The sequence below is a fragment of the Cricetulus griseus genome, chromosome 7, assembly GCF_003668045.3.
Source record: "Cricetulus griseus strain 17A/GY chromosome 7, alternate assembly CriGri-PICRH-1.0, whole genome shotgun sequence".
NCBI classification, from domain to species: Eukaryota; Metazoa; Chordata; class Mammalia; order Rodentia; family Cricetidae; genus Cricetulus; species Cricetulus griseus.
Window position 1 is genome coordinate 81,547,163 of NC_048600.1, and position 12,805 is coordinate 81,559,967.

General features: G+C 47.6%; 1 protein-coding gene across 1 annotated transcript in view; it reads left to right on the forward strand.

Moving 5' to 3' along the window:
* Positions 1 to 12,805, forward strand: part of Gas7 (growth arrest specific 7) — a 231,524-nt gene that overhangs the window by 213,952 nt on the left and 4,767 nt on the right. Inside the window, exons 9-11 of the mRNA XM_027427111.2 lie at positions 4,916 to 4,994; positions 9,876 to 10,004; positions 11,245 to 11,368. Of these exons, the coding sequence (XP_027282912.1) occupies positions 4,916 to 4,994; positions 9,876 to 10,004; positions 11,245 to 11,368 (332 nt within the window). The remainder of the gene's footprint in view (positions 1 to 4,915; positions 4,995 to 9,875; positions 10,005 to 11,244; positions 11,369 to 12,805) is intronic.

Here is a 12,805-nt window from a genome sequence, read left to right on the forward strand (position 1 = left end):
TGGCTCATTCGTGGTCCAAGGTAGATCCTCATGACTTGAAGTAGGCATGAGTGCCTTAGGCAGGGTACCAATAACTCAAGGTGGGTACCCATGGCTCAAGATGACTTTTCACGGCTCAGGACTCAGACTCATGGTTCAAGACTGGTACTCAGAAGTAGGAGTTTTGGCCTCTAATCTGGTGGCTTAGAAATGGGAAATTATGGATTTCAGGCTAACATGGGCTGCATAGCAAGACCCTATCTCAAATAAACAAACAAAAATACTGGTGCTTGTGGCTCAAAGTGGGCACCATGACCTGAAGTCTGAGTATTCAAACTCCATGTTATCCCTTCTGCAAATTCATGTTCTTTAGTGACCTAGAATCTCTGAGGTGCTGGAGCATATCAGAGCCCCTCTGCACTGTGCCCTGTGACTGGACAGCAGCCTCTGGGTGCCCAGCTCTGTCCCTTTTCTTCTGAAAGGAAACTGAGTCTGAGATTTTCCTATCCAGTCTCTGAGAGTGCCTTCAAGAGCCCCAGGCCAGGCCTCATCTCCCTCTCCTACAGTAACAGTTCAAATGGGGCTAAGGGACACTCCCAACCCTCCCAGTCACTCAAGGATCTTCAGTAGGAGAAATCCTGCAGGGATAAACACCTTCTCTTCTGTCTGCAGAGCCCTGGCCCTCGTGATCACTAGTAGGCATGTCAAATGACACAGCCACTGTGGAAAATAGCTTGGTGTTTCTCAAGAGATAATCAGAGAAGTAATATATGTCACCACTCCTTCCAAGGTTTATACTCAAATGAGTCAAAAAAAAGAATTCAAACAAGCATGTTTGAAGTAACACTGTTTACAGAGGCTAAAAGGTAGAAATGACCTAAATTCCACAGGTACACAAACCATGGTGTGTTCACAATGGATACTCATGGATGTACAATTGGATATTATTCACCCATAAAAAGGAATAGAATACTGAGACCCATTACTATATAGGTAAACCTCAAAAAATGTGATGCTAAGTAAAAGAAGTCAGCAGCCTTGGGTCACAGGTATATCATTCCATTCATATGAAGTGTCCAAATAAGCAAAGCAATAGAGACAAAACCCATTAGTTAGTGGCAAAGAGGAAATTGGAAGGTAGTTATTTCCATAAAGGGTGTGTATATACACTGAGGCTGCTATAACAAAAATACAACAGACTGAGTCGCTTAAACTATAGGAATTTGCCTGTGCGTGAAGGTATACACATCTGTAATCCAAGGACTCAGGAGACACAGATGGAAAGATGATGAGTTTAAGGCCAACCTGTGCTACATAGTCAGATCCCTGTCAAGAAAAAGAACAGAAAAGGCTTCTATTTTGTCTCAGTTCTACAGACTGGGAGTCCGATCTCAAGATCCCAGTAGAGTCAGTGTCTGACATGGGCTCTCCTTCTCACTGTGTGCTTACATACCATCCTCTAAATGGGCTGGGGTGGGGCTGTGGGTCCTACAAGGACAATAATCCTATTGGATCAGGGCTTTGCTTGTGCTCTAACCTTAATTACTGCCACATCCCCATCTCCTCCACCAGAATTTCAAGATGGGAATCAGGTGGCTAAAGGGGAGGGAAAAATCATAAACTTTGCTTTATAACCCGGTGATGAAGGGTTTGGAGCCACCAAGGGTAGGCCATTCTCCACTGTGGACATTGTAGATACTTTTCAATCACTCCCCTTAAATTGAATAATTTTATAACAGGTGATTTCACCTAAAAAAAAATGATCAAGGCTCCTGGGAAGTTAGTACTGACAGGGTCCTCAGAGGCCACCTCTGTTGTCCCACCACCTTCCTGAGGTGAACCTAGGAAAGAAGGTGTGGCCACAGGAGTTGATGTCAGGGAGCTGTGATAGTAAACAGGCTATAATGTGCCTCATGACTGGAGTCTGCCTGGGATGGAGATTTTTGCCAACTGAATATGGCTTTGATTAGGGCTCTTCATGGGCTGACTAAAACCAGGCCATCTCCTCCCAGTCAGCCACAGGATGACCCAACAGGGCCTGTGTCCCTCTTCAGACATGAACATGGTTAGCTGGCTCCTGGCCTCACCTACTGCTTTCTCAGCCCGAGACAAGGCAGGAAGCACATGGAAAGTACCCCTGCCACCAGGGAAAACGGCTTCCTATGGGTCCCTGAGCTTGGCATAGCTGTATGGCTCTGGAGCCTTCCTGCTTCCACCCCCTCGGCCTGGGCTCCTGCCAGGGACATTTTGTCCTGCCAGCACACAGCATATGCTCCTAAGCTAAGCAGCCTGCTCCTCATGCCAGAGCCACACACACAGGAGCACACTCAACCACACAAGCTCGGGTACAGGTATCCATGTCACACGTGTTCACATGCACACTGCTCCACTGACAGGCACAAAGTACAAAAGTGCCATATCTTGCACCTACAGTGCAGCTCTAGACATTTGGCCCAGTGCACGTTGAAGGCTGTGCAGGGGATTCGAGGTCTCAGAAACCCAAGGGCATTTAGGGCGTACTTGAGCAATCTGACAACTTAGGTGCTCTGTCTAGATCAGATGTCACAACAAGCATGCATGCTGGGGAATCAGCAGCCTCCAGTTTCTCGTGCTGCCTTTAGCCCTCTCATGGGGAAGGCAATGAAATGTTGTTCATTCTTGGATAGAGTTTTGACAAGAACCTGTGCTTTGATTTGGCATGTCTCAGACTATATGTTGTGATACAGGTATACCTGACAGTCTTTCATGTACCTCTTTCTCATCAGACACATCTTTAAGTGAGAATTTCTAATAGCTTTTCCCCAAACACTTAAAATTTATTTTTAATTAACACCTATTCATGTGGACATATTGGCAGGGCCATGTGTTTGAAATGCCTTGGGATACTGAGTAGACAGGAACATAGACATGGGGCTGAGCCCATCTGAAAGTTAGGAGTGGCACTCTGCTACCTGGGGCATGCCAGCCCTATGGTAGACCTGAAGACATTGTCCAGGATGGAAATGATGCCGCTTTCCCCCCAGTATCCCTGAGCTAACATTCTCAGGCGACCATACCTGGCCCTAGCCAGTTATCCTGTGTGCTCTGCTGGCACCAGGCTTGCAGCCCTGTAGGAAGAGGCTCAGCCCCCCCCCCAAGGTCTTTGCAGACTCCTGTACTTTCAGAACCTTCTGGGTGTCACTCAGCACCTAAGGCAACACCCCATCACTCATGATGGTGATGGCTTATTGGCTATCAGTTTGAAGCTAGGGTCTGTGTTGAGATGCTGTGGGAGTGGCCTGAAGTGATGGTCAAGATTCCTTCTTGCCATGTGATATCCAGCTGTGTCCACATCATCTCCTAAAAGCTGCCTGAGAACTAGGGATAGAGCTGAATGGAAGAGCACTCCATGATATGTGGGGGGTGCTCCAGGCTACTTTTCCTGGTGAAATACAGAACCACACCCGTCTATCTGCGTGGCTCTGTGTCTGAGACCCTTTTGTATTGCTGTAAGTGGATAATTTATGAAGAAAAGAGATTGCTCATGGTTCTGGAGGCTGGGAGGTCACCGATCAAGGGCTAGCACCTCAAGAGTACCTACACAATGCCCTGGCATGTGACAGAAGCCACCGCATGTCAACAGCAAGGGAGATGGCCAGCGTAGCCCCCGTCCCAGCAATTTGTTATGGCCCTGAGAGTCCCCACTTCATAACATTGTCATGGCAGGGATGAAGACCACTGAACATACTTTGTGGGGATATCTTCAGCTCACCCCTGGTTCATGTAACTGTCATGACAGCTCCCACTGTGGAATGAAATCGGGGAGCCACACTCATGCAGGTCTGCAGGACTGTGTATTCTCCTCACAGCTTCTCAGGCCATTGAGGCAAAGACAAATGTCACACAGCATGGCCACCCAGACCCACCTAGACTTTCTCTGATGAGACCCCAACATCACTCTTCCTTCTTCCAGACTTATAGATATCACTTGGTAGTTTCTCATGAGCACCCAACAAGGTCAGGCTAGTGCTGCCACCAGCCATGCAGGGAACTGGATCGCAGGGACAGATCGGCTACTAGCTGCTGCCTTGGAACCTGGAAGCAGCATTTCCAGTGCTCTGCCCCAGAGGGCTGTCCTCTAATCAGCTTTTGCCACTGAAGTTTAATGAATTCCCTGGGCAAGCAGATTTTTCATGAAATAAAGTCACCTGACTGCATGAGAGGTCTGGAAGATTCAGGGGTCTGGTTTAGAATGGTCATGGTGCCAAAAGGTTCAGATAATGAATTCTGTGTCTTGGGGCCTTTGGAAGTCTCCGGGACTTTGGGAGATGCCTTCTGTTTGGAGCATCTCTTTGAAGCAGAGAGATGGCACAGTTTAGAGTGCACACTGCAAGCCACAGTGGGGTGCATAATCCAGAATCTGCTAGAGAGGAGCCATGCCTCTGCAGATGGCTAGGAGAGCCTTCTCAGTATGTGGCTGCACCTGGGATGTCCCTGATCCCAAGTGGACCATCTGTGCCTCTCCTGGAGGCCAAGTGGCTAAGACCTGTGCAAGGGAAAGGCCTCGGAAATGAATCTGCTTTTCTTCCTTTAGTTACTAGCATACATTTGTCCCCTTGGCAGCAAACCGGGATGTGGCAGGTACTAGGTTCCAAACATTTTTCCTGAGATGTTTGCTTTTTTTTGTTTGTTTGTTTTTTGTTTTTTGTTTTTTTGTTTGTTTGTTTGTTTTGTTGGTTTTTTTTTTTTTTTTTTTGATCCATAAGCAAGGCTGGCTCACCTTGGCCTTGGTGGCTGAGTCTAGTCTCATTCAAGCCTACATTCTTGAGTGTTCTATATCTCCTCAAGACATGGAGTCTAGAACTGCCATCCATTCCTTCTTAGGGAGGGCTGTAGCTTTGGACCAGAGCCCTCTCTGCCCCACCTTCTGCAATCTAACAGCCCCTTCCCGTTGCAGCTCTCTGGGAGAAGCATGGGCCCAAGTGAAGAAGAGCCTGGCTGATGAGGCTGAAGTTCATCTGAAGTTCTCTGCCAAGGTAATCCTCCCCTTCCTCCAGTTAGACTAGGGCATGCTGATAGCTGGTTACCAGCTCTTTAGAGCTTATATTGCTTGCCATTTTCCATGGTTCCAAATTCTTGAATACAGACTGTGAAGAGATACCCATAGCCCCTTACACAGTCTCCACTGAACAGACAGCAGGGGAAGGGACCAGAAGTGTGTGCCAAAAGCACAAATAAGAGCATGGTGTAGGTATTGAGAAAGGATATAAGTCTAACTTTGTGATAAGTATGCTTACTATAATGTGACTTTTTAAAATTTCTTTTTAAATCATGGCCATTTAAGCAAGCAGCTCACAGTGAGCTCTCTGAAGCCATGGAAGGCAGGCAGCCCAAGGTCTGTGTGGTAAGAGTGGACGCCTCCTGGTTCACTCACATGAACCCCAGCCTCTCTTGGTTGGTTTCACAGGAATGGATTGGCATGATAGTCAGCTCTGTGTCTAGAACACTAGGTTATGTCCAGGAGAAGATTTTTGTTTTGTTTTGTTTTTCAAGGCAGGGTTTCTCTGTAGCTTTAGAGCCTGTCTTGAAACTCACTGTGTAGACCAGGCTGGTCTCGAACTCACAGAGATCCCCAAGGGAAAAATTTTTAAAAACGGATTAGTTGTTGCAGATTTCTGAATGCACCCCCCCTTTCATCTGACTCCAAGGCATTAGGACCAGGACTTTTTGAGTTCAGAGGTGATTCCATCATGTTCACTTCACTACAGTCAACAGTGAACACCTGTAGAAGTTGCTTAATAGATACCTTCAGACGAAATGAGCAAATAGAGCAAATAGAGCTACAGTTCTCAACCTGTGGGTCGTGACCCCTTTGAGAGTCAAGTGACTTTTTCACAGCGGTTGCCTAAGACTATCGAAAGTCACATATATTTATATTACAATTCATAACAGTCACAAAATTACAGTTATGAAAGTAGCAATGAAAATAATTTTATGATTGGGGTCATCACAGCATGAGGAACTGTATTAAAGGGTCGCAGCATTAGGAAGGCTGTAGAGCTTGCTGACCATCTCCTCATGCCCCAGGCTTTCAGCTCTGCCACAGGATTTCTCCCATGATTCCAAATGAGCCTGTTGTCTCTTCTCCCTGACTTATATCTCTACTCTTTCTTTCAGACTCTCGGCTCCTTTCAAGTGAAAATTAAGCTAAATATCTCAGTGCGATAATTCACACTAAAGCATGTGTGACTGGTAGGCCTGCCCACTGACATGCCTTCCTTTTAAAGAAAGAGAGGTTTTTGGCAGTGTCACCACCATGGTGACAGACCCCCCTCTTCCCTCTGACCTCTGCCACCAGCCATCAAAGGATGCTATCTATTCAAGTGCTGGAACACCCAGAGCCCCTGTGTTTAAGTACCAACTTTGTCATTTAAAAGTAATATCCTCCAAGACACTGTTCCTTCCTGAGGCTTCCACAGTTGCTGCTAGCCAGCCTTTTCTTTGCAGGACTATTCTCATTTGTCATTGCAGTTCCCTGCACTGGGGTCCTGTACAGTGTGCACTCTTGAAGGATAGGAATATGTCGCTCTACCAGCTTTCCCTCTGTGACGTACAATGTACACAGAAGGATGGAATGACTCACAGGGCTGAGACCAGGGGAGAACTTTTCAGTGAATAGTGCCGCTTCTGGCTCCTGGCTTCTGAAGGGTGTGTGTGCCTGAGATGAAGCTGGTACCCCGATGTGAGTGAGATTTCCAGCTCATAAGAGTACACTCACCCCACGTAACCAAGCCCTTCCCCAGCACATTGGCATAAGAGGCCTCTCAAGGAGGGAGCTCCCTGAGCCGCTGCCTTCAGCGCCACCACAAATGAAGCAGCAGGTTATTTTTAAGCCATGGTTCATGAGTAGCTTCCCTCTAAGGCCTCTCTCCTCTTGTCCCATCCCCCAGAAGTGCTGGTTTTCCCTCATGAGGTGGAGGCTGAGGCCACCAACACGAGGCAAATGGGTTCTGTCTCCAGCATTACACACAGGAAGAACCCTAACCTGAAGAAGCTCTTGCCCTTGGAGGGAGTACCGATGGTGGGGGTGCAGGCTGATTTCCCAAACACTCGGGACATTTAAAGCAAGGTTCACAAGCTCACAGACCCCGGCACTAAGGATGGCTCATAGAGAAGGGGTGTGCAAACACAAGGCGCAAACTTTACACCATCAGCAATTCTTCTGCTTCTGGCCTGGGTGTGTTAATGGCTCCAAGCTATCCCAGTAGCCTCCTAATAGTGGCCTGGTGATTTTTTTTTTTTAAGAGGAAGGAGACTCTGAGGATTGATTTGTCAGCCTTGAAGAATATGGTTCCCGAGGCACAAAACCTATTTTATGTCAGCTCCAAAAGGTTTATTGAAATTCTTCTCCATCTGAATGCTCAGTGTCGATGGTAAGCCTTTTAAGAAATGGGATTGCGCACGGCACACTCTCCAGCTTTGCCAGTCTCCTAGCTCAAGCCGGTGCTAATAGCAACAGCAATCTCAAGAAATGAGCTTGCTCTATTGGAAGGCAGTTAGAACTGGCCCTAGTGAAAGAGGGGAGAATAGACACATTCCTACTGATGGAAGGAAACCTGACCGTGCAGTCAGGGCATGTGCACAGGCAGATGCACCATCGGGAGGATGAATGTGAGCTTGTCACTAACAAGCTTTGTGAGCATGGGTGAATTACTTGGCAGCCTCACACTTCCATTTTTTATCATGTGTGAAATGAAGAGTTATAACCCGGCCTATGGCTTTAATCTTGCCTGTCTGTAACCACGGGAGGCATTTCACATGGTCACCAAGCATATGTGCAAACCAACCCCATACCCACTCAGAGGCACCATGTGTGTACCTTCATAACACTATTTTTATTCTGTCTAAAATACACCCTGGTTTTTTTCTCCACCAAGTTGGGTCAAAAACCCAGGTCCTGACCCACCACGTTGATTTCACAACTAGTCATTCACCACTTGGAAATGCCTGGATCAGAGAGTCACTGAAATCACTTCCAACTTGGAGTTCTTCTTCTCTTCTAACCTGTGATGTGAAAATAAGGGGTTGGGGGGGGCATGCCCCCTACCAGTCAGATCCAGTCCAGCCCGCCTAGTACAGGCCAGACTGGCCCCACATTCCACAGAAATACACTTTAAGAGAGATCACTGATGCCTTGCTGGAAGCAAAGAATTCAGAAATAAGAATGAATCTTAAAATGACACCAAACCAAAGCTTTTAAAGAAAAAATACGTGTTTTAAAAAGTCCTTGATATACAGCCTGGAGAAATATCTCAGTGGATAAAATACTCGATAATGCTCGATTGTGAAGACCTGAGTTCAAATCCCCAGAACAGAAAGGGTGGTGTGTGGAGTAAAAACACTGCAGTTCACAGCAATAGCCTTGAATCTCAGCTGAGGCACTTTAGGCAGTGTTTGTTGTTGTTGTGTGCTGTGCTGGGCATGTGCAGTGCAAAGTGCCATATAGTTTCAAAGCAAGACTGCTATGAAGTCTCATCATGTGACAGCTTAGGTTCATCACACATTTGATTTTGAATTAACTTTTGGTTGTTGCATGTGCACAAACCTTGCACTGTTGACAAGTTTGTGTAAGACCCACATTCAGTTTTATGTTCCCATGAGGGGGTGCAATGCAGCTTAAGATGCTGGGGGTTAAAATAAGAACATTCAAGTCTCGGGTGATCTCCAGAAAAGAAAAAGACAATGTCACAAAAATCTAAGCTGGAGGAGAGAAGAAAGTCTACAGAACCTCAGAACTGGGAGTCATCTGTTTGGGAAGCAGAGATGGCTATCCACAGACAGGAGGGGGTTGTGTTGGGGGTTCCCCAAGGGCCTGACCAGTGGAGTTATAGAAGGCTAAGTCTGGGCAGGGGCTGGCAAGCTCCAGGAGGTTGGGTATGGAGCATGGGAGAGCACTAGGCCTCCCTCTTGACTGACTAGATCTGGTCTTATCGATCCCTGTTTTTACAAAAAATAAACATACCATGCTTACAATCAAAACAAATGCCTTAAAAAGAAATCTCAAAGAGGTGTGATGTGTGGTGGGAAGGAGGGAGCATGCTTTAAAAACAGATGCCACCAGCTCTTCTCACCGCAGAGGACTCCTTCTTGGGCCCTCAGAGGGAGCATGAGGTCAGTTGACAAGGGTGGGGACAGGAAGTGCACCTGGCTCCCCTTAGTGCTGCTCAGGACAGTTGTCTTGCGAGTTCCCAAAGGGCCTCCCAACAGCACCTGCCACAATTTCCTGGAGTTCTGACCAGGCTCAGGTCACCTTTGTACTCCAGGCACACAGCAGATGGTCAATAAATAGAAATGACCTGGGATCACCTGACTGATTGGCAGCCCTCCTAGTTATCTGCCGAGCTTCACACAACAGTCAATCTGCTAAGTGCTCGAGGACACAGGCAGGTGACATGGTCTATCTCCAAAAGGCTCCTGATTCGAAAAAGGCAAAAGAGGAAGACACCCAAACAAAGCTATACTAGAGAACTACACATTGTGAGACACAAGTGAGGGTACCCCTGCGAGGGTCCTTAGTGTGACTTAGTCACTGCACGGGGTACTTACTGTGAAGCACTAATCGTTAAATATGGAATTTTGGAAGGAGAAGAAGCTGTCATAGAGGCATAGAAAAGGAAGGAGTGAGCTAATGGGAGAATTGGGAAGTTCCGGGCTACCCATTCAGCGCATGGCTATCCTGCCTGGGAGCTGAGATGGCCAGTGCAGACAGCTGATAAAGATGCCCATTTCTTTAGCCTCTCTGGATGGTCTAACCACTGCCCCAGGGCCTGGCTTCTACAAGATGGTGGGAGGTCTCACTCCCACCCTGCACACCGAGTGCCTTGACACTGAGTGTGCCCTCTCCCTCTCCTCCACAGCTCCACAGTGAGGTGGAGAAACCACTTATGAACTTCCGAGAGAACTTCAAGAAGGACATGAAAAAGTGTGACCACCATATCGCTGACCTCCGCAAGCAGCTGGCCAGCCGCTATGCCTCAGTGGAGAAGGTGAGAGGCCATGGTACCTAGCTGGTGAACAGCTGGGGACTTCTAGGACAGGATGGGTCACAAGCCAGCTGTGGGTGTCACTGCAGAAACCTGTGCCCTTGTATGCTGGAGTGGTGGGGGAGTCCAAGGAACTCCCGCCCACCCATGTGGCAGGCGGGAGTTCCTACCCCAGGACACTTGGATGACTCTCCCAAGGGCAATTGGGAGCAAGGAGAAGCTTCAGGGGAAGTGGGAGCTGTAATGGCCACATGGGACAAGGCAACCCCTATTTCTGTGGTCACCAAGTCAGATGTGTCACAGCCACATGGCTACTGTGTCTGGCCTCACCTTCAGGTGTTCCCTGAACAAATCTCCCCTCCCAGATGTGCAAAGAATCACCTTCCTGTGGGTGGTGGTGGGTGGTATGGGGGCCATGCCTTGGGAGCCAGGGCTGCTGGTGGTCGGCCCTGGAGGAACAGGCAACCTCCCCAGTGGCCTAACTGGGTGTTCTATAGAACAGACGTGGCAAACCGCTGCAGGTACCCAAGACGGGGCTCCATCTCCACCAAATGCTGAGAGTAGAGGATGATGGTGGTGGTGACAATGATGATGGTGGTGGTGGTGGTGATGGGGATGATGATGCAGGCACACTAAGGGCTGAGGCTGTGAGACAAGTAAGTTGGTACCCACAGCCTGTTGTGCATTGCTAGGAGGTAACTCAGATGACCTTTATGGTCCCTTCCAACACTTGAGAGACAGTGTTTTCTTAATGTTTATTAATTATATTTATTTATATGTCTGAGTGTTTTGCTCCAATGTATGTCTATGTACCACTGTCTCCCTGGTGCCCTTGGAAGCTAGAAGAGGGCACTGAATCCCCTGCAACAGCAGTTATCGATGATTATGAGACACCCAGTGGGAGCTAGAAGTCAAACCCTCGGTCAGCTGCAAGAACAAGTGTCCCTAACGGCTGAGCTGTCTCTCCAGCCTCAAAGACAGTGGTTTTGGGATCACAATATAGGCAACATGGCCTCAGAGACTGACAGGTCACAGGCAGATGTGACTGGAAGAGAGTGGGAGAGAAAACCCAGCTAGGTGCCAGCCCTCTGGCTCCTCTGTGCCAGGGTACCACCATCCACATAAGCGGGAAGGATGAGCATAGGTGAATGGGTGTCAGGACCCTGAAGCCTGGCTGCAGTCTTATAAACTGCTTCTCTGGGCTGGGCTGTCTCCACCCCACTGTCCCCCTGCCCCCTTGCAGGCCCGCAAAGCCCTCACAGAGCGTCAGAAGGACCTGGAGATGAAGACCCAGCAGCTGGAGATCAAGTTGAGCAACAAGACTGAGGAGGACATCAAGAAGGCGCGACGGAAGTCCACTCAGGCTGGTGAGCCCCGCAGTGTCCTGGTGATACCAGCCCTGGGAAGGGGTATTCTTTTTGTCAGTCTTCCATTCCGGTGGCATGGTCCTTCCCATCTTCCCCCTTGAAATGTCCCTTGTGTCTCCTCCCTGCCCTATGTCCAGGGATCTCAAGGGAAGAGAAAAGAAGTGGGTGAGATTCTCCAAGGTTGCAGTGAGGACTGGCCAGTTCATACTGTCCCTTCCATGGCCTTTGAGTTTTCCCAAGCCCTGGATCTAGGTCCAGAGAGATTGACAGATTTCTCCGTGAACCAAAAGCTCAGGGCTCTGTCCCTGTTTAAAGAGTGCAACCTCCAACCACCAACCCACCAATCCAAGATGCTCCACCTCTCGAGGGAGTTAGTTATACTGTGGAAGTAAGCTCCTGCCCTGAGGACAGAAGCCAGCATTGAGTTTTAAAAGCATCCATATTTCAAAATTTGCCCATATTGCTCCATTGAGCAGGTTTCTGCTGTCACCTAGTGGTAGCAGTTAGCAGCTACACAGGCAGGAAGATAAGGGCCCTTAGAGTCAAGAAAGCTTTGGCAAACATACAAGTCTCCACCATGCAAGGGTATCTTTAGATAATATTCTTCCTCTTGATTTCTGATGAACCGGCGACGGTTTGTATCATTCCAGAATGAAGTAGCCTCCTTAGATGCTATAAAATAAGTTGACAAAAATTAGATACATAGGTCCAGAAACATTTTCATAAACTCCTGACACATTTATTGTGAATGGGGAGGGGACCCAAAGAGAGAAGACATATATTCAAATTAATTCATTCATTTACAAAACAAAGCTATACAGCAACAGCAGTGTGTAACAGATGTTTTCATCAGTGCACAGGAGTATGTTATTCACCTGAAATAATCCCCAAATTCTCTGAATTCACATAAACTGAACCATATACTCTATCTTTAATCTTGTTTTTCAATTAATATGTCTTAGAAATAAGCCCTGTCTCATTCCCGCTAAGTCTCTTTAGGCATCCATTCCCGTACATCAGGCACTTCTTATTGCCTGCTTCATTGTGGAACTTGGGGCCTTACACATCGTAGGCAAGTACATCCCCACTGGGCTGCAGCCCCAGCCCCCTTTATTGTATCCAAATTTATTTCAGCATGCCTTTGATGGCTTTTAGGGCTTTGCAATTGTTTCTGAATGTTTGCTAGGACCAGAGATACTGTGTTGCTATTGAAACTGTAACTCTCTGCATTTGTAAGACCAGATCCTCACACTAGGAGAATGAAGATGCTGGGTCAGAAAGTTTGGTTCATTTTGACAGATATTTCCAAATAGCTTTCCAGAGAGGGCTCCCCGGATAACACCTATGAATGCCTCTTGCTTGAATGCTTATCAGAATTGACCATTATCAAATTTGAAATCATTGGTGTGCTGGTAAAAAAAAAAAAATGGGTTGTTT